Below are 17551 nucleotides of genomic sequence, written 5' to 3'. Positions count from 1 at the left end.
GCTTGGTGTTGTGTCCGACACTTCAAAGTTCGTGCATAAGCAAGCCATTTTTGGTGATGCAAAGTGTAAGTCTAGGACTGAGTCACTTTGGTGTGTTGGTTCGGAACCGTTCAAGATGAAGTAGTTGTGCATGAGAGCGTCTACAACTCTTCCGTTGCTGTTGGTTGCTCTTGCTTTTGGGTTGACAGATTTGATCTGTGCGTTGAAGTCTCCAACGATGATGTGCTTTGGATCTTTTCCATTGAAAGTCACGTTCTCTATCTCTGCGTTTGGGCTAAGGTAAACACTTGTTACAGTGATACCCATTGTGTTGATCTTGATCGTCTCGCATACTTTTCTGCGTTCTCTGTGGTTTTGGTTTATGTGCTGTGCTTGTTCCAGTACTTGGTACTGTATGTTGTCTCTGATGTAAATTGCCGAGCCTGTGACACTGTCACAGATTGCCGCTGCAAGGTTAAAGTTTTGTAGTTTTGGTGGATGTTTGGTTTTTGTTTCGTTGAAGCAGACTATAGTGATGTTGTGTTTCGCTAGAAGATCTTGGATCTCCAGTTTGTGCTTGTTTATACTTCTGCAGTTGAGTTGTGCTATCTTGAGTCTATTCATTTTGGTTTGTTGTTGTTGTTTTGATTTCGGGAGCTACTATGTCTGCTGCTGCTTGCTTCTCTGTGTGTTTTTGTATTTTGTTTTGCTTTTATGTTTGTTGTTAACAGCTCAGTGAAATCTATTTTCTCGAATTGAGTTCTAACTGCATTGCTGACTGTTTCGTTAATTTTCTCACATGATTTAGCGACAGCTTTGGTGATTGCATCGGTTATATTTTCGTCCATGGCTTTTTGCACTGCTTTTTCGACTTGATCGGCTATTGTAGTTTCAACAGTTTCTTTAATGTACTGCTGTATGTCCTCTTTGCTCATGGTTGGTTGTGGTTTGACTGCTTGAGCGTAGTTGTTTTGCACAGTTCGTTGCAGATGTTTGACTGCTTGAGCGTAGTTTTGCACTTTTGGTTGTGCTTTTTGGGCTTCGACTTGAGCTGTCTTGTAAACCGGGCATCCTTTGTACTGCGCCGGGTGTTCGCCTCTGCAGTTGATGCATTGAACTTGCTGCTTTGGAGTTTTGCAGTCTCTGACTGCATGGTTGTCGCCACATCTGAGGCATCGTTGCTGGTTCGGACAGTTTACGGCCATATGGCCGAAATTTTGGCATTTGTAACACTGTGTTACTCGTGGTTCTGTTTTGGATGCTTCGCATCGTTTTCGTTCGTTGCAGATGTAGACCCCAATGTCGATTGCCTTTCTGCAGGCTAGGTCATCATCTGTGAAAACTCTGATGAGTTGTGTTGGCTTGTCTAGGCTTCTGCTTTGGATTCGGAAGAGCTTTGCTACCTTGATGTTGTTGATCTCCTCAAGTTCAGATTGGATGTCAGCTTCGCTGAGTTGTTCACTGACTCTTGAGATAACAAAGCTGGAAGTTTGTTTCTTGTTGGGTTGATTTGTCTTGTGTTGTCTGCCTCCGATTTTTACTTCCGTGTCGGGAAACAGGTTTTCGAGGTTGGTTTGGGTGATAATTTGGGCTATTTGAGGCGATTCAGGCTTGATTGAATAGCCTAGGCCAGTCTTGAGGTCCCTGGTTTGACCAGGATATTGTACTTTAGTCAGGTTACGTATTGATTTGGTGAAAGTCATTCGGCTTGGAATTTTGTCTTTTGCAAAGCTTATGTAGATAATGTTCGTGAAGTGTTGCTTTGAGCTTGTGAAGGGTCTTTTGTTGCTTTGAGCTTGTGATTCTTCCGCTTTGCGCTTTCGATTAGTTGCTTGACTTTGCTCCATTGTCGGTTGCCTTTTAGGCGAAGCGTCATCAAGATTGTCTTGCCAGTTTTCTGAATGCATTGTCGGTTGCCCTTTGGGCACATTCCTGAACTGTTGTCGTTTTACTGTGTTGTAAGCAGCATGTTGATCTTGGTTTGGTCCCATTGTCAGTTGCCTTTGAGGCGAGGCCTTTCCTTGATCATTGCTTGTTGGTGTCAGGCTTCCTTCGATTATTAACTCGGAATTAGATTCGTCGTCGCTTTGGTCGTAGTTTGCGATTGCTGATGCCATTTGGGAGTTAAGGGATGATGGCATTGTGGGGGGGGGGGGGGAGTCTCTTCACTCACTATGTGAGCCGGACTTTGGCTCCCCGCAATTGACTTTACCCGCAATTTGGCTCCCTGTCTTAGGGTAGTAAGTTCAAATCGGCCACCAAGATGGGAGAGCCAATCAGAATCGAGCTAGCATTTTAAGTTAATTTAGATACGCTGAAAACTCTACACTAACTAGCTGAGCTTGTTAGAGCTCTAGCAGAGCTCGTTAGAGCTCTAGTAGAGCTTGACTTAAGAACTGAGATAGTTGGTGGCCTTTAAAAAGGCCGGTTTGGTGCTGCAGCTAGGAGAGCAGCTGGCTAAGAAGCTTCTTAACCTCCGAATCCGTACAAGGTCTTGCCTTGTCTCTTGAGGGCGTAGACGATGTCCATGGCTACAACGGTCTTCCTCTTGGCGTGCTCGGTGTAGGTTACAGCATCCCTGATCACGCTCTCCAAGTAGTTCTTGAGCACTCCTCGGGTCTCTTCGTAGATCAGTCCACTGATACGCTTGACACCTCCTCGTCGAGCAAGACGTCTGATGGCTGGCTTGGTGATGCCTTGGATGTTATCTCTTAAGATCTTTCGGTGCCTCTTTGCTCCTCCTTTGCCAAGTCCTTTTCCTCCCTTTCCTCGTCCAGACATGGTTGTTGCAGTTGTAGTTGTTGTAGAAATTGAAGTAGCAGTTGGGTTTGAGATTGGCAAAAATCGCTAGGTACCTATCAATTTTCGACCGACTTCTCTGCTCTCTGATTGGCCCTCATACCAACAGCCAATGAGAGAGCAGATAATAAGTATTTAAAAAAGTTAGGCACGTAAAGGAGCAATTGAAATTTTTTTTTTGAGCTCCCACAAGACCTTCTACCTCAAACTGGTCAGTCCACAGAGCTTATCAGAGCTATGTGATTTAAATCAAGCTCGTAGAAGCTCGCTCGAGGTCTGTGAGATAGCTTGCCGAGCTCTGAGAGCTCTAAGTTGAAAATAGTTAGGCTACGTACGGGAGCAATTGAAAAAATTTTGAGCTCACACAAGGTGTACTAGCTTAAACTGGTCAGTCGACAGAGCTTATTCGAGCTCTGTGATTTAAATCAAGCTTATACAAGCTTGCCTGAGCTCTATGAGGTAGCTTGCCGAGCTCTGCGAGCTCGAAGCTCAAAAAAGTTAGGCTACGTACGGGAGCAATTGAACAGCTAGCTCGAGCTCTTTTTCCAGCTGCGTCACCCCAATGAGGGGGAAGCAGAGCTCAACCTAGACCAGCTCAAGCTTCCTCTGGTCGAAGCTCGCTTGAGCGAGGCTCAATGTGAAGAATTATAGAACTTATAGTTGGGTGGCCTTTAAAAAGGCCGGTTTGATTGGTGTGGAGTACACCTTGAGCTTAAGCTCGCTCTCCTCGGATTCGTCGAGCCAACTGGATGTCCTTGGGCATGATCGTGACTCTCTTGGCGTGGATCGCGCACAAGTTGGTGTCCTCGAACAGGCTGACCAAGTAGCTCTCGCTGGCTTCCTGCAGAGCCATGATGGCAGTGCTCTGGAACCGCAAGTCAGTCTTGAAGTCCTGGGCGATTTCTCTGACCAGTCGCTGGAAGGGCAGCTTTCGGATCAACAGCTCAGTGGACTTCTGGTATCTCCTGATCTCCCTCAGGGCAACGGTTCCTGGTCTGTATCGGTGAGGCTTCTTCACACCGCCGGTGGAAGGTGCGCTCTTCCTTGCAGCCTTGGTAGCCAGTTGCTTCCTGGGTGCCTTTCCTCCGGTACTCTTTCGTGCAGTCTGCTTCGTTCGGGCCATTCTTCGTCAGTTGAGTGTAGCTGAGTTGTAGATGTAGAAGTAGATTTTGGGTGTTGAATTTTGTGAAAATCCGTGAGGTAACCTAGAGATTCAGATCTCCAGAAGCCTTGAGAGCGCTCGATGTATAAAAAAATAGTTAGGCACGTAAAAGAGCAATAGAAGGAGAGCTCTGGTGAGTCGTTACTTATATATATTAAGGAGCAATTTCAACTATATATATAGTAAAGTATGTGAAGTGCCGACTATTTATACTTGGGTTGGAGGTTACCCGCCAAAAGCGGCATAGGTGATTGGCCCGTGTCTGAGTGATAGCGGAAGCTCAAACTAAGCTCGAATCTGATTGGCTGAGAAGTGAAAAGTTGAAAATTTGGTGTTTCTGCCTCTAGAATTGACCCAAAGCTAATGTCAGCCAGCTACAAACTCAATTGAGCTTATCCTAGCTGAATTGGGTTCGTTAGCTAGCTTTGGAAGCTCAAACTTAGCTATTTCGAGCTGTAAGTTAGAGAGCACAAGGAAGCTCAAATCTGATTGGCTGAGACGTGAAAGCTTAAAATTCTGCTGTCTTTTAGCTCTTAAATTGATCTGGAGCTATTTTAAGCAAGTTACAAGCTCAGTTGAGCTTAGTAGCTCAAATTAGATGCTCAAAGCTAGCTTTTGAGAGCTCGAAATTGCATACAAGCCAATTTGAGCTTGCTAGCTAGAGTACAAAGAGAACTATGCTTTTTGGTGGCCTTTAAAAAGGCCGGTTTGGTGTTGCTCAGAGCAACTAGTTGCAGAAGCTGGTCGTCTACTTGGAGCTGGTGTACTTGGTGACGGCCTTGGTTCCCTCACTGACAGCATGCTTGGCCAGCTCTCCGGGCAACAGCAGTCTGACTGCGGTTTGGATCTCCCGGCTAGAGATGGTTGATCGCTTGTTGTAGTGGGCCAGTTTTGAAGCTTCACCGGCGATTCTCTCGAAGATGTCGTTCACGAAGCTGTTCATGATCGACATAGCCTTGGAGGAGATGCCGGTGTCAGGGTGGACCTGCTTCAGCACCTTGTAGATGTAGAGAGAGTAGGTCTCTCGCCTCTTCTTCTTCTTTTTCTTGTCTCCAGTGGGCTTCTTCTGGGCTTTGCCTGCCTTCTTGACTGCCTTTCCGCTGACTTTGGGTGCCATTGTAGAGATGTAGTTGTAGTGGTGTTGAGTTGTGGATCGAGCAAAAATGCCAACCTAACTTGAAAAATTGTGTTCAAATTGAGCTCGAAGAATACTCAATTCTGATTGGCTCTCAGCTGAAAGCTAAATTAAGCTTCAATTTTGGACTGCCAGTCGAGCTCGAGGCTAGCTAGTTGTGTTAGGCCCCCATGGCTTGCAGTAGCGTAGCTATGCCTGCTAGGCAGGATAAAAAGATAGAACTTTAAGTTTGGTGGCCTTTAAAAAGGCCGGTTTGGTGTTGAAGCTTGAAAGCTAGCAACTGGTTGAGGTAGAAGCTCTTTACTTCTTGTCAGACTTGGGCTGAGACGAAGACTGCTTCTTGGGTAGGAGCACAGCCTGGATGTTTGGCAGCACACCGCCCTGAGCAATGGTCACTCCGTGGAGCAGCTTGTTCAACTCTTCGTCGTTCCTGATGGCCAACTGCAAGTGTCTGGGGATGATCCTGGACTTCTTGTTGTCTTTAGCAGCGTTGCCAGCCAGCTCAAGGATCTCAGCAGTCAAGTACTCGAGCACAGCAGCAAGGTAGACTGGAGCTCCAGCACCAACTCGCTCAGCGTAGTTGCCCTTGCGGATGAATCGGTGGATTCTTCCAACAGGGAACTGCAGTCCAGCTCGGCTTGATCGGGTCTTGGCCTTGGCTCCAACTTTGCCGCTCTTCGATTTTCCTCCTTTGCCTGACATCGTGTTGTAGTTGTGGTAGAAGCTGTAGATTGACGATTGACTTTACCCGCAATTTGGCTCCCTGTCTTAGGGTAGTAAGTTCAAATCGGCCACCAAGATGGGAGAGCCAATCAGAATCGAGCTAGCATTTTAAGTTAATTTAGATACGCTGAAAACTCTACACTAACTAGCTGAGCTTGTTAGAGCTCTAGCAGAGCTCGTTAGAGCTCTAGTAGAGCTTGACTTAAGAACTGAGATAGTTGGTGGCCTTTAAAAAGGCCGGTTTGGTGCTGCAGCTAGGAGAGCAGCTGGCTAAGAAGCTTCTTAACCTCCGAATCCGTACAAGGTCTTGCCTTGTCTCTTGAGGGCGTAGACGATGTCCATGGCTACAACGGTCTTCCTCTTGGCGTGCTCGGTGTAGGTTACAGCATCCCTGATCACGCTCTCCAAGTAGTTCTTGAGCACTCCTCGGGTCTCTTCGTAGATCAGTCCACTGATACGCTTGACACCTCCTCGTCGAGCAAGACGTCTGATGGCTGGCTTGGTGATGCCTTGGATGTTATCTCTTAAGATCTTTCGGTGCCTCTTTGCTCCTCCTTTGCCAAGTCCTTTTCCTCCCTTTCCTCGTCCAGACATGGTTGTTGCAGTTGTAGTTGTTGTAGAAATTGAAGTAGCAGTTGGGTTTGAGATTGGCAAAAATCGCTAGGTACCTATCAATTTTCGACCGACTTCTCTGCTCTCTGATTGGCCCTCATACCAACAGCCAATGAGAGAGCAGATAATAAGTATTTAAAAAAGTTAGGCACGTAAAGGAGCAATTGAAATTTTTTTTTTGAGCTCCCACAAGACCTTCTACCTCAAACTGGTCAGTCCACAGAGCTTATCAGAGCTATGTGATTTAAATCAAGCTCGTAGAAGCTCGCTCGAGGTCTGTGAGATAGCTTGCCGAGCTCTGAGAGCTCTAAGTTGAAAATAGTTAGGCTACGTACGGGAGCAATTGAAAAAATTTTGAGCTCACACAAGGTGTACTAGCTTAAACTGGTCAGTCGACAGAGCTTATTCGAGCTCTGTGATTTAAATCAAGCTTATACAAGCTTGCCTGAGCTCTATGAGGTAGCTTGCCGAGCTCTGCGAGCTCGAAGCTCAAAAAAGTTAGGCTACGTACGGGAGCAATTGAACAGCTAGCTCGAGCTCTTTTTCCAGCTGCGTCACCCCAATGAGGGGGAAGCAGAGCTCAACCTAGACCAGCTCAAGCTTCCTCTGGTCGAAGCTCGCTTGAGCGAGGCTCAATGTGAAGAATTATAGAACTTATAGTTGGGTGGCCTTTAAAAAGGCCGGTTTGATTGGTGTGGAGTACACCTTGAGCTTAAGCTCGCTCTCCTCGGATTCGTCGAGCCAACTGGATGTCCTTGGGCATGATCGTGACTCTCTTGGCGTGGATCGCGCACAAGTTGGTGTCCTCGAACAGGCTGACCAAGTAGCTCTCGCTGGCTTCCTGCAGAGCCATGATGGCAGTGCTCTGGAACCGCAAGTCAGTCTTGAAGTCCTGGGCGATTTCTCTGACCAGTCGCTGGAAGGGCAGCTTTCGGATCAACAGCTCAGTGGACTTCTGGTATCTCCTGATCTCCCTCAGGGCAACGGTTCCTGGTCTGTATCGGTGAGGCTTCTTCACACCGCCGGTGGAAGGTGCGCTCTTCCTTGCAGCCTTGGTAGCCAGTTGCTTCCTGGGTGCCTTTCCTCCGGTACTCTTTCGTGCAGTCTGCTTCGTTCGGGCCATTCTTCGTCAGTTGAGTGTAGCTGAGTTGTAGATGTAGAAGTAGATTTTGGGTGTTGAATTTTGTGAAAATCCGTGAGGTAACCTAGAGATTCAGATCTCCAGAAGCCTTGAGAGCGCTCGATGTATAAAAAAATAGTTAGGCACGTAAAAGAGCAATAGAAGGAGAGCTCTGGTGAGTCGTTACTTATATATATTAAGGAGCAATTTCAACTATATATATAGTAAAGTATGTGAAGTGCCGACTATTTATACTTGGGTTGGAGGTTACCCGCCAAAAGCGGCATAGGTGATTGGCCCGTGTCTGAGTGATAGCGGAAGCTCAAACTAAGCTCGAATCTGATTGGCTGAGAAGTGAAAAGTTGAAAATTTGGTGTTTCTGCCTCTAGAATTGACCCAAAGCTAATGTCAGCCAGCTACAAACTCAATTGAGCTTATCCTAGCTGAATTGGGTTCGTTAGCTAGCTTTGGAAGCTCAAACTTAGCTATTTCGAGCTGTAAGTTAGAGAGCACAAGGAAGCTCAAATCTGATTGGCTGAGACGTGAAAGCTTAAAATTCTGCTGTCTTTTAGCTCTTAAATTGATCTGGAGCTATTTTAAGCAAGTTACAAGCTCAGTTGAGCTTAGTAGCTCAAATTAGATGCTCAAAGCTAGCTTTTGAGAGCTCGAAATTGCATACAAGCCAATTTGAGCTTGCTAGCTAGAGTACAAAGAGAACTATGCTTTTTGGTGGCCTTTAAAAAGGCCGGTTTGGTGTTGCTCAGAGCAACTAGTTGCAGAAGCTGGTCGTCTACTTGGAGCTGGTGTACTTGGTGACGGCCTTGGTTCCCTCACTGACAGCATGCTTGGCCAGCTCTCCGGGCAACAGCAGTCTGACTGCGGTTTGGATCTCCCGGCTAGAGATGGTTGATCGCTTGTTGTAGTGGGCCAGTTTTGAAGCTTCACCGGCGATTCTCTCGAAGATGTCGTTCACGAAGCTGTTCATGATCGACATAGCCTTGGAGGAGATGCCGGTGTCAGGGTGGACCTGCTTCAGCACCTTGTAGATGTAGAGAGAGTAGGTCTCTCGCCTCTTCTTCTTCTTTTTCTTGTCTCCAGTGGGCTTCTTCTGGGCTTTGCCTGCCTTCTTGACTGCCTTTCCGCTGACTTTGGGTGCCATTGTAGAGATGTAGTTGTAGTGGTGTTGAGTTGTGGATCGAGCAAAAATGCCAACCTAACTTGAAAAATTGTGTTCAAATTGAGCTCGAAGAATACTCAATTCTGATTGGCTCTCAGCTGAAAGCTAAATTAAGCTTCAATTTTGGACTGCCAGTCGAGCTCGAGGCTAGCTAGTTGTGTTAGGCCCCCATGGTTTGCTCTGAGTAGCGTAGCTATGCCTGCTAGGCAGGATAAAAAGATAGAACTTTAAGTTTGGTGGCCTTTAAAAAGGCCGGTTTGGTGTTGAAGCTTGAAAGCTAGCAACTGGTTGAGGTAGAAGCTCTTTACTTCTTGTCAGACTTGGGCTGAGACGAAGACTGCTTCTTGGGTAGGAGCACAGCCTGGATGTTTGGCAGCACACCGCCCTGAGCAATGGTCACTCCGTGGAGCAGCTTGTTCAACTCTTCGTCGTTCCTGATGGCCAACTGCAAGTGTCTGGGGATGATCCTGGACTTCTTGTTGTCTTTAGCAGCGTTGCCAGCCAGCTCAAGGATCTCAGCAGTCAAGTACTCGAGCACAGCAGCAAGGTAGACTGGAGCTCCAGCACCAACTCGCTCAGCGTAGTTGCCCTTGCGGATGAATCGGTGGATTCTTCCAACAGGGAACTGCAGTCCAGCTCGGCTTGATCGGGTCTTGGCCTTGGCTCCAACTTTGCCGCTCTTCGATTTTCCTCCTTTGCCTGACATCGTGTTGTAGTTGTGGTAGAAGCTGTAGATTGACGATTGACTTTACCCGCAATTTGGCTCCCTGTCTTAGGGTAGTAAGTTCAAATCGGCCACCAAGATGGGAGAGCCAATCAGAATCGAGCTAGCATTTTAAGTTAATTTAGATACGCTGAAAACTCTACACTAACTAGCTGAGCTTGTTAGAGCTCTAGCAGAGCTCGTTAGAGCTCTAGTAGAGCTTGACTTAAGAACTGAGATAGTTGGTGGCCTTTAAAAAGGCCGGTTTGGTGCTGCAGCTAGGAGAGCAGCTGGCTAAGAAGCTTCTTAACCTCCGAATCCGTACAAGGTCTTGCCTTGTCTCTTGAGGGCGTAGACGATGTCCATGGCTACAACGGTCTTCCTCTTGGCGTGCTCGGTGTAGGTTACAGCATCCCTGATCACGCTCTCCAAGTAGTTCTTGAGCACTCCTCGGGTCTCTTCGTAGATCAGTCCACTGATACGCTTGACACCTCCTCGTCGAGCAAGACGTCTGATGGCTGGCTTGGTGATGCCTTGGATGTTATCTCTTAAGATCTTTCGGTGCCTCTTTGCTCCTCCTTTGCCAAGTCCTTTTCCTCCCTTTCCTCGTCCAGACATGGTTGTTGCAGTTGTAGTTGTTGTAGAAATTGAAGTAGCAGTTGGGTTTGAGATTGGCAAAAATCGCTAGGTACCTATCAATTTTCGACCGACTTCTCTGCTCTCTGATTGGCCCTCATACCAACAGCCAATGAGAGAGCAGATAATAAGTATTTAAAAAAGTTAGGCACGTAAAGGAGCAATTGAAATTTTTTTTTTGAGCTCCCACAAGACCTTCTACCTCAAACTGGTCAGTCCACAGAGCTTATCAGAGCTATGTGATTTAAATCAAGCTCGTAGAAGCTCGCTCGAGGTCTGTGAGATAGCTTGCCGAGCTCTGAGAGCTCTAAGTTGAAAATAGTTAGGCTACGTACGGGAGCAATTGAAAAAATTTTGAGCTCACACAAGGTGTACTAGCTTAAACTGGTCAGTCGACAGAGCTTATTCGAGCTCTGTGATTTAAATCAAGCTTATACAAGCTTGCCTGAGCTCTATGAGGTAGCTTGCCGAGCTCTGCGAGCTCGAAGCTCAAAAAAGTTAGGCTACGTACGGGAGCAATTGAACAGCTAGCTCGAGCTCTTTTTCCAGCTGCGTCACCCCAATGAGGGGGAAGCAGAGCTCAACCTAGACCAGCTCAAGCTTCCTCTGGTCGAAGCTCGCTTGAGCGAGGCTCAATGTGAAGAATTATAGAACTTATAGTTGGGTGGCCTTTAAAAAGGCCGGTTTGATTGGTGTGGAGTACACCTTGAGCTTAAGCTCGCTCTCCTCGGATTCGTCGAGCCAACTGGATGTCCTTGGGCATGATCGTGACTCTCTTGGCGTGGATCGCGCACAAGTTGGTGTCCTCGAACAGGCTGACCAAGTAGCTCTCGCTGGCTTCCTGCAGAGCCATGATGGCAGTGCTCTGGAACCGCAAGTCAGTCTTGAAGTCCTGGGCGATTTCTCTGACCAGTCGCTGGAAGGGCAGCTTTCGGATCAACAGCTCAGTGGACTTCTGGTATCTCCTGATCTCCCTCAGGGCAACGGTTCCTGGTCTGTATCGGTGAGGCTTCTTCACACCGCCGGTGGAAGGTGCGCTCTTCCTTGCAGCCTTGGTAGCCAGTTGCTTCCTGGGTGCCTTTCCTCCGGTACTCTTTCGTGCAGTCTGCTTCGTTCGGGCCATTCTTCGTCAGTTGAGTGTAGCTGAGTTGTAGATGTAGAAGTAGATTTTGGGTGTTGAATTTTGTGAAAATCCGTGAGGTAACCTAGAGATTCAGATCTCCAGAAGCCTTGAGAGCGCTCGATGTATAAAAAAATAGTTAGGCACGTAAAAGAGCAATAGAAGGAGAGCTCTGGTGAGTCGTTACTTATATATATTAAGGAGCAATTTCAACTATATATATAGTAAAGTATGTGAAGTGCCGACTATTTATACTTGGGTTGGAGGTTACCCGCCAAAAGCGGCATAGGTGATTGGCCCGTGTCTGAGTGATAGCGGAAGCTCAAACTAAGCTCGAATCTGATTGGCTGAGAAGTGAAAAGTTGAAAATTTGGTGTTTCTGCCTCTAGAATTGACCCAAAGCTAATGTCAGCCAGCTACAAACTCAATTGAGCTTATCCTAGCTGAATTGGGTTCGTTAGCTAGCTTTGGAAGCTCAAACTTAGCTATTTCGAGCTGTAAGTTAGAGAGCACAAGGAAGCTCAAATCTGATTGGCTGAGACGTGAAAGCTTAAAATTCTGCTGTCTTTTAGCTCTTAAATTGATCTGGAGCTATTTTAAGCAAGTTACAAGCTCAGTTGAGCTTAGTAGCTCAAATTAGATGCTCAAAGCTAGCTTTTGAGAGCTCGAAATTGCATACAAGCCAATTTGAGCTTGCTAGCTAGAGTACAAAGAGAACTATGCTTTTTGGTGGCCTTTAAAAAGGCCGGTTTGGTGTTGCTCAGAGCAACTAGTTGCAGAAGCTGGTCGTCTACTTGGAGCTGGTGTACTTGGTGACGGCCTTGGTTCCCTCACTGACAGCATGCTTGGCCAGCTCTCCGGGCAACAGCAGTCTGACTGCGGTTTGGATCTCCCGGCTAGAGATGGTTGATCGCTTGTTGTAGTGGGCCAGTTTTGAAGCTTCACCGGCGATTCTCTCGAAGATGTCGTTCACGAAGCTGTTCACGAAGCTGTTCATCGTTCACGAAGCTGTGGAGGAGATGCCGGTGTCAGGGTGGACCTGCTTCAGCACCTTGTAGATGTAGAGAGAGTAGGTCTCTCGCCTCTTCTTCTTCTTTTTCTTGTCTCCAGTGGGCTTCTTCTGGGCTTTGCCTGCCTTCTTGACTGCCTTTCCGCTGACTTTGGGTGCCATTGTAGAGATGTAGTTGTAGTGGTGTTGAGTTGTGGATCGAGCAAAAATGCCAACCTAACTTGAAAAATTGTGTTCAAATTGAGCTCGAAGAATACTCAATTCTGATTGGCTCTCAGCTGAAAGCTAAATTAAGCTTCAATTTTGGACTGCCAGTCGAGCTCGAGGCTAGCTAGTTGTGTTAGGCCCCCATGGTTTGCTCTGAGTAGCGTAGCTATGCCTGCTAGGCAGGATAAAAAGATAGAACTTTAAGTTTGGTGGCCTTTAAAAAGGCCGGTTTGGTGTTGAAGCTTGAAAGCTAGCAACTGGTTGAGGTAGAAGCTCTTTACTTCTTGTCAGACTTGGGCTGAGACGAAGACTGCTTCTTGGGTAGGAGCACAGCCTGGATGTTTGGCAGCACACCGCCCTGAGCAATGGTCACTCCGTGGAGCAGCTTGTTCAACTCTTCGTCGTTCCTGATGGCCAACTGCAAGTGTCTGGGGATGATCCTGGACTTCTTGTTGTCTTTAGCAGCGTTGCCAGCCAGCTCAAGGATCTCAGCAGTCAAGTACTCGAGCACAGCAGCAAGGTAGACTGGAGCTCCAGCACCAACTCGCTCAGCGTAGTTGCCCTTGCGGATGAATCGGTGGATTCTTCCAACAGGGAACTGCAGTCCAGCTCGGCTTGATCGGGTCTTGGCCTTGGCTCCAACTTTGCCGCTCTTCGATTTTCCTCCTTTGCCTGACATCGTGTTGTAGTTGTGGTAGAAGCTGTAGATTGACGATTGACTTTACCCGCAATTTGGCTCCCTGTCTTAGGGTAGTAAGTTCAAATCGGCCACCAAGATGGGAGAGCCAATCAGAATCGAGCTAGCATTTTAAGTTAATTTAGATACGCTGAAAACTCTACACTAACTAGCTGAGCTTGTTAGAGCTCTAGCAGAGCTCGTTAGAGCTCTAGTAGAGCTTGACTTAAGAACTGAGATAGTTGGTGGCCTTTAAAAAGGCCGGTTTGGTGCTGCAGCTAGGAGAGCAGCTGGCTAAGAAGCTTCTTAACCTCCGAATCCGTACAAGGTCTTGCCTTGTCTCTTGAGGGCGTAGACGATGTCCATGGCTACAACGGTCTTCCTCTTGGCGTGCTCGGTGTAGGTTACAGCATCCCTGATCACGCTCTCCAAGTAGTTCTTGAGCACTCCTCGGGTCTCTTCGTAGATCAGTCCACTGATACGCTTGACACCTCCTCGTCGAGCAAGACGTCTGATGGCTGGCTTGGTGATGCCTTGGATGTTATCTCTTAAGATCTTTCGGTGCCTCTTTGCTCCTCCTTTGCCAAGTCCTTTTCCTCCCTTTCCTCGTCCAGACATGGTTGTTGCAGTTGTAGTTGTTGTAGAAATTGAAGTAGCAGTTGGGTTTGAGATTGGCAAAAATCGCTAGGTACCTATCAATTTTCGACCGACTTCTCTGCTCTCTGATTAGCCCTCATACCAACAGCCAATGAGAGAGCAGATAATAAGTATTTAAAAAAGTTAGGCATGTAAAGGAGCAATTGAAATTTTTTTTTTGAGCTCCCACAAGACCTTCTACCTCAAACTGGTCAGTCCACAGAGCTTATCAGAGCTATGTGATTTAAATCAAGCTCGTAGAAGCTCGCTCGAGGTCTGTGAGATAGCTTGCCGAGCTCTGAGAGCTCTAAGTTGAAAATAGTTAGGCTACGTACGGGAGCAATTGAAAAAATTTTGAGCTCACACAAGGTGTACTAGCTTAAACTGGTCAGTCGACAGAGCTTATTCGAGCTCTGTGATTTAAATCAAGCTTATACAAGCTTGCCTGAGCTCTATGAGGTAGCTTGCCGAGCTCTGCGAGCTCGAAGCTCAAAAAAGTTAGGCTACGTACGGGAGCAATTGAACAGCTAGCTCGAGCTCTTTTTCCAGCTGCGTCACCCCAATGAGGGGGAAGCAGAGCTCAACCTAGACCAGCTCAAGCTTCCTCTGGTCGAAGCTCGCTTGAGCGAGGCTCAATGTGAAGAATTATAGAACTTATAGTTGGGTGGCCTTTAAAAAGGCCGGTTTGATTGGTGTGGAGTACACCTTGAGCTTAAGCTCGCTCTCCTCGGATTCGTCGAGCCAACTGGATGTCCTTGGGCATGATCGTGACTCTCTTGGCGTGGATCGCGCACAAGTTGGTGTCCTCGAACAGGCTGACCAAGTAGCTCTCGCTGGCTTCCTGCAGAGCCATGATGGCAGTGCTCTGGAACCGCAAGTCAGTCTTGAAGTCCTGGGCGATTTCTCTGACCAGTCGCTGGAAGGGCAGCTTTCGGATCAACAGCTCAGTGGACTTCTGGTATCTCCTGATCTCCCTCAGGGCAACGGTTCCTGGTCTGTATCGGTGAGGCTTCTTCACACCGCCGGTGGAAGGTGCGCTCTTCCTTGCAGCCTTGGTAGCCAGTTGCTTCCTGGGTGCCTTTCCTCCGGTACTCTTTCGTGCAGTCTGCTTCGTTCGGGCCATTCTTCGTCAGTTGAGTGTAGCTGAGTTGTAGATGTAGAAGTAGATTTTGGGTGTTGAATTTTGTGAAAATCCGTGAGGTAACCTAGAGATTCAGATCTCCAGAAGCCTTGAGAGCGCTCGATGTATAAAAAAATAGTTAGGCACGTAAAAGAGCAATAGAAGGAGAGCTCTGGTGAGTCGTTACTTATATATATTAAGGAGCAATTTCAACTATATATATAGTAAAGTATGTGAAGTGCCGACTATTTATACTTGGGTTGGAGGTTACCCGCCAAAAGCGGCATAGGTGATTGGCCCGTGTCTGAGTGATAGCGGAAGCTCAAACTAAGCTCGAATCTGATTGGCTGAGAAGTGAAAAGTTGAAAATTTGGTGTTTCTGCCTCTAGAATTGACCCAAAGCTAATGTCAGCCAGCTACAAACTCAATTGAGCTTATCCTAGCTGAATTGGGTTCGTTAGCTAGCTTTGGAAGCTCAAACTTAGCTATTTCGAGCTGTAAGTTAGAGAGCACAAGGAAGCTCAAATCTGATTGGCTGAGACGTGAAAGCTTAAAATTCTGCTGTCTTTTAGCTCTTAAATTGATCTGGAGCTATTTTAAGCAAGTTACAAGCTCAGTTGAGCTTAGTAGCTCAAATTAGATGCTCAAAGCTAGCTTTTGAGAGCTCGAAATTGCATACAAGCCAATTTGAGCTTGCTAGCTAGAGTACAAAGAGAACTATGCTTTTTGGTGGCCTTTAAAAAGGCCGGTTTGGTGTTGCTCAGAGCAACTAGTTGCAGAAGCTGGTCGTCTACTTGGAGCTGGTGTACTTGGTGACGGCCTTGGTTCCCTCACTGACAGCATGCTTGGCCAGCTCTCCGGGCAACAGCAGTCTGACTGCGGTTTGGATCTCCCGGCTAGAGATGGTTGATCGCTTGTTGTAGTGGGCCAGTTTTGAAGCTTCACCGGCGATTCTCTCGAAGATGTCGTTCACGAAGCTGTTCATGATCGACATAGCCTTGGAGGAGATGCCGGTGTCAGGGTGGACCTGCTTCAGCACCTTGTAGATGTAGAGAGAGTAGGTCTCTCGCCTCTTCTTCTTCTTTTTCTTGTCTCCAGTGGGCTTCTTCTGGGCTTTGCCTGCCTTCTTGACTGCCTTTCCGCTGACTTTGGGTGCCATTGTAGAGATGTAGTTGTAGTGGTGTTGAGTTGTGGATCGAGCAAAAATGCCAACCTAACTTGAAAAATTGTGTTCAAATTGAGCTCGAAGAATACTCAATTCTGATTGGCTCTCAGCTGAAAGCTAAATTAAGCTTCAATTTTGGACTGCCAGTCGAGCTCGAGGCTAGCTAGTTGTGTTAGGCCCCCATGGTTTGCTCTGAGTAGCGTAGCTATGCCTGCTAGGCAGGATAAAAAGATAGAACTTTAAGTTTGGTGGCCTTTAAAAAGGCCGGTTTGGTGTTGAAGCTTGAAAGCTAGCAACTGGTTGAGGTAGAAGCTCTTTACTTCTTGTCAGACTTGGGCTGAGACGAAGACTGCTTCTTGGGTAGGAGCACAGCCTGGATGTTTGGCAGCACACCGCCCTGAGCAATGGTCACTCCGTGGAGCAGCTTGTTCAACTCTTCGTCGTTCCTGATGGCCAACTGCAAGTGTCTGGGGATGATCCTGGACTTCTTGTTGTCTTTAGCAGCGTTGCCAGCCAGCTCAAGGATCTCAGCAGTCAAGTACTCGAGCACAGCAGCAAGGTAGACTGGAGCTCCAGCACCAACTCGCTCAGCGTAGTTGCCCTTGCGGATGAATCGGTGGATTCTTCCAACAGGGAACTGCAGTCCAGCTCGGCTTGATCGGGTCTTGGCCTTGGCTCCAACTTTGCCGCTCTTCGATTTTCCTCCTTTGCCTGACATCGTGTTGTAGTTGTGGTAGAAGCTGTAGATTGACGATTGACTTTACCCGCAATTTGGCTCCCTGTCTTAGGGTAGTAAGTTCAAATCGGCCACCAAGATGGGAGAGCCAATCAGAATCGAGCTAGCATTTTAAGTTAATTTAGATACGCTGAAAACTCTACACTAACTAGCTGAGCTTGTTAGAGCTCTAGCAGAGCTCGTTAGAGCTCTAGTAGAGCTTGACTTAAGAACTGAGATAGTTGGTGGCCTTTAAAAAGGCCGGTTTGGTGCTGCAGCTAGGAGAGCAGCTGGCTAAGAAGCTTCTTAACCTCCGAATCCGTACAAGGTCTTGCCTTGTCTCTTGAGGGCGTAGACGATGTCCATGGCTACAACGGTCTTCCTCTTGGCGTGCTCGGTGTAGGTTACAGCATCCCTGATCACGCTCTCCAAGTAGTTCTTGAGCACTCCTCGGGTCTCTTCGTAGATCAGTCCACTGATACGCTTGACACCTCCTCGTCGAGCAAGACGTCTGATGGCTGGCTTGGTGATGCCTTGGATGTTATCTCTTAAGATCTTTCGGTGCCTCTTTGCTCCTCCTTTGCCAAGTCCTTTTCCTCCCTTTCCTCGTCCAGACATGGTTGTTGCAGTTGTAGTTGTTGTAGAAATTGAAGTAGCAGTTGGGTTTGAGATTGGCAAAAATCGCTAGGTACCTATCAATTTTCGACCGACTTCTCTGCTCTCTGATTAGCCCTCATACCAACAGCCAATGAGAGAGCAGATAATAAGTATTTAAAAAAGTTAGGCACGTAAAGGAGCAATTGAAATTTTTTTTTTGAGCTCCCACAAGACCTTCTACCTCAAACTGGTCAGTCCAC

General features: G+C 47.3%; 13 protein-coding genes and 1 pseudogene across 13 annotated transcripts in view; all 14 read right to left on the bottom strand.

Moving 5' to 3' along the window:
• Positions 1-17551, bottom strand: part of LOC134845154 (nuclear pore complex protein Nup153-like) — a 438386-nt gene that overhangs the window by 301800 nt on the left and 119035 nt on the right. The window lies entirely within an intron of this gene.
• The window catches only part of LOC134844771 (WD repeat and HMG-box DNA-binding protein 1-like), a 473647-nt gene that overhangs the window by 337066 nt on the left and 119030 nt on the right, over positions 1-17551 (bottom strand). The window lies entirely within an intron of this gene.
• Positions 3491-3935, bottom strand: LOC134844690 (histone H3). The gene has a single exon (XM_063861501.1). It carries the CDS (start codon positions 3899-3901, stop codon positions 3491-3493), a length of 411 nt encoding a protein of 136 aa, XP_063717571.1. The 5' UTR covers positions 3902-3935.
• Positions 4633-5068, bottom strand: LOC134844694 (histone H2B.1/H2B.2). The gene has a single exon (XM_063861504.1). The coding sequence runs from the start codon at positions 5055-5057 to the stop codon at positions 4689-4691; it is 369 nt and encodes a 122-aa protein (XP_063717574.1). The 5' UTR covers positions 5058-5068; the 3' UTR covers positions 4633-4688.
• Positions 5347-5794, bottom strand: LOC134844693 (late histone H2A.2.2). Its single transcript, XM_063861503.1, has one exon. It carries the CDS (start codon positions 5775-5777, stop codon positions 5376-5378), a length of 402 nt encoding a protein of 133 aa, XP_063717573.1. The 5' UTR covers positions 5778-5794; the 3' UTR covers positions 5347-5375.
• On the bottom strand, positions 6081-10068 carry LOC134844759 (uncharacterized). Its single transcript, XM_063861575.1, has 4 exons — positions 9722-10068; positions 7786-7915; positions 7205-7534; positions 6081-6408 (listed from the first exon to the last, which is right to left on the bottom strand). The coding sequence occupies exons 1-4, from the start codon at positions 10026-10028 to the stop codon at positions 6081-6083; spliced, it is 1095 nt and encodes a 364-aa protein (XP_063717645.1). The 5' UTR covers positions 10029-10068.
• Positions 8265-8700, bottom strand: LOC134844695 (histone H2B.1/H2B.2). The gene has a single exon (XM_063861506.1). The coding sequence runs from the start codon at positions 8687-8689 to the stop codon at positions 8321-8323; it is 369 nt and encodes a 122-aa protein (XP_063717576.1). The 5' UTR covers positions 8690-8700; the 3' UTR covers positions 8265-8320.
• Positions 8983-9430, bottom strand: LOC134844692 (late histone H2A.2.2). Its single transcript, XM_063861502.1, has one exon. The coding sequence runs from the start codon at positions 9411-9413 to the stop codon at positions 9012-9014; it is 402 nt and encodes a 133-aa protein (XP_063717572.1). The 5' UTR covers positions 9414-9430; the 3' UTR covers positions 8983-9011.
• LOC134843741 (histone H3) lies at positions 10759-11203 on the bottom strand. The gene has a single exon (XM_063859997.1). The coding sequence runs from the start codon at positions 11167-11169 to the stop codon at positions 10759-10761; it is 411 nt and encodes a 136-aa protein (XP_063716067.1). The 5' UTR covers positions 11170-11203.
• LOC134845045 (histone H2B.1/H2B.2-like) lies at positions 11901-12347 on the bottom strand (annotated as a pseudogene).
• Positions 12631-13078, bottom strand: LOC134845044 (late histone H2A.2.2). The gene has a single exon (XM_063861876.1). The coding sequence runs from the start codon at positions 13059-13061 to the stop codon at positions 12660-12662; it is 402 nt and encodes a 133-aa protein (XP_063717946.1). The 5' UTR covers positions 13062-13078; the 3' UTR covers positions 12631-12659.
• On the bottom strand, positions 13365-17352 carry LOC134844758 (uncharacterized). The gene is made up of 4 exons (XM_063861574.1): positions 17006-17352; positions 15070-15199; positions 14489-14818; positions 13365-13692 (listed from the first exon to the last, which is right to left on the bottom strand). Exons 1-4 carry the CDS (start codon positions 17310-17312, stop codon positions 13365-13367), a joined length of 1095 nt encoding a protein of 364 aa, XP_063717644.1. The 5' UTR covers positions 17313-17352.
• On the bottom strand, positions 15549-15984 carry LOC134845046 (histone H2B.1/H2B.2). Its single transcript, XM_063861877.1, has one exon. It carries the CDS (start codon positions 15971-15973, stop codon positions 15605-15607), a length of 369 nt encoding a protein of 122 aa, XP_063717947.1. The 5' UTR covers positions 15974-15984; the 3' UTR covers positions 15549-15604.
• Positions 16267-16714, bottom strand: LOC134845043 (late histone H2A.2.2). The gene has a single exon (XM_063861875.1). It carries the CDS (start codon positions 16695-16697, stop codon positions 16296-16298), a length of 402 nt encoding a protein of 133 aa, XP_063717945.1. The 5' UTR covers positions 16698-16714; the 3' UTR covers positions 16267-16295.

This window comes from Symsagittifera roscoffensis, chromosome 4, assembly GCF_963678635.1.
Source record: "Symsagittifera roscoffensis chromosome 4, txSymRosc1.1, whole genome shotgun sequence".
Taxonomy (NCBI): domain Eukaryota; kingdom Metazoa; phylum Xenacoelomorpha; order Acoela; family Convolutidae; genus Symsagittifera; species Symsagittifera roscoffensis.
This window is presented reverse-complemented; position numbering and strand designations above follow the sequence as displayed.

Excerpts from the sequence above, each read along its gene's own strand:
- LOC134844690 (XM_063861501.1), bottom strand. The coding sequence starts at position 3,901 with ATGGCCCGAACGAAGCAGACTGCACGAAAGAGTACCGGAGGAAAGGCA.
- LOC134844694 (XM_063861504.1), bottom strand. The coding sequence starts at position 5,057 with ATGGCACCCAAAGTCAGCGGAAAGGCAGTCAAGAAGGCAGGCAAAGCC.
- LOC134844693 (XM_063861503.1), bottom strand. The coding sequence starts at position 5,777 with ATGTCAGGCAAAGGAGGAAAATCGAAGAGCGGCAAAGTTGGAGCCAAG.
- LOC134844695 (XM_063861506.1), bottom strand. The coding sequence starts at position 8,689 with ATGGCACCCAAAGTCAGCGGAAAGGCAGTCAAGAAGGCAGGCAAAGCC.
- LOC134844692 (XM_063861502.1), bottom strand. The coding sequence starts at position 9,413 with ATGTCAGGCAAAGGAGGAAAATCGAAGAGCGGCAAAGTTGGAGCCAAG.
- LOC134844759 (XM_063861575.1), bottom strand. The coding sequence starts at position 10,028 with ATGTCTGGACGAGGAAAGGGAGGAAAAGGACTTGGCAAAGGAGGAGCA. Across the intron at positions 7,916-9,721 it reads GACCTTGTACGGATTCGGAG|AGGCAGAAACACCAAATTTT; the intron begins GTTAAGAAGCTT and ends GGTCAATTCTAG. Across the intron at positions 6,409-7,204 it reads CTGTTCGAGGACACCAACTT|TACAACTGCAACAACCATGT; the intron begins GTGCGCGATCCA and ends TTCTACAACAAC.
- LOC134843741 (XM_063859997.1), bottom strand. The coding sequence starts at position 11,169 with ATGGCCCGAACGAAGCAGACTGCACGAAAGAGTACCGGAGGAAAGGCA.
- LOC134845044 (XM_063861876.1), bottom strand. The coding sequence starts at position 13,061 with ATGTCAGGCAAAGGAGGAAAATCGAAGAGCGGCAAAGTTGGAGCCAAG.
- LOC134845046 (XM_063861877.1), bottom strand. The coding sequence starts at position 15,973 with ATGGCACCCAAAGTCAGCGGAAAGGCAGTCAAGAAGGCAGGCAAAGCC.
- LOC134845043 (XM_063861875.1), bottom strand. The coding sequence starts at position 16,697 with ATGTCAGGCAAAGGAGGAAAATCGAAGAGCGGCAAAGTTGGAGCCAAG.
- LOC134844758 (XM_063861574.1), bottom strand. The coding sequence starts at position 17,312 with ATGTCTGGACGAGGAAAGGGAGGAAAAGGACTTGGCAAAGGAGGAGCA. Across the intron at positions 15,200-17,005 it reads GACCTTGTACGGATTCGGAG|AGGCAGAAACACCAAATTTT; the intron begins GTTAAGAAGCTT and ends GGTCAATTCTAG. Across the intron at positions 14,819-15,069 it reads GCGGGTAACCTCCAACCCAA|AATGGCCCGAACGAAGCAGA; the intron begins GTATAAATAGTC and ends CAACTGACGAAG.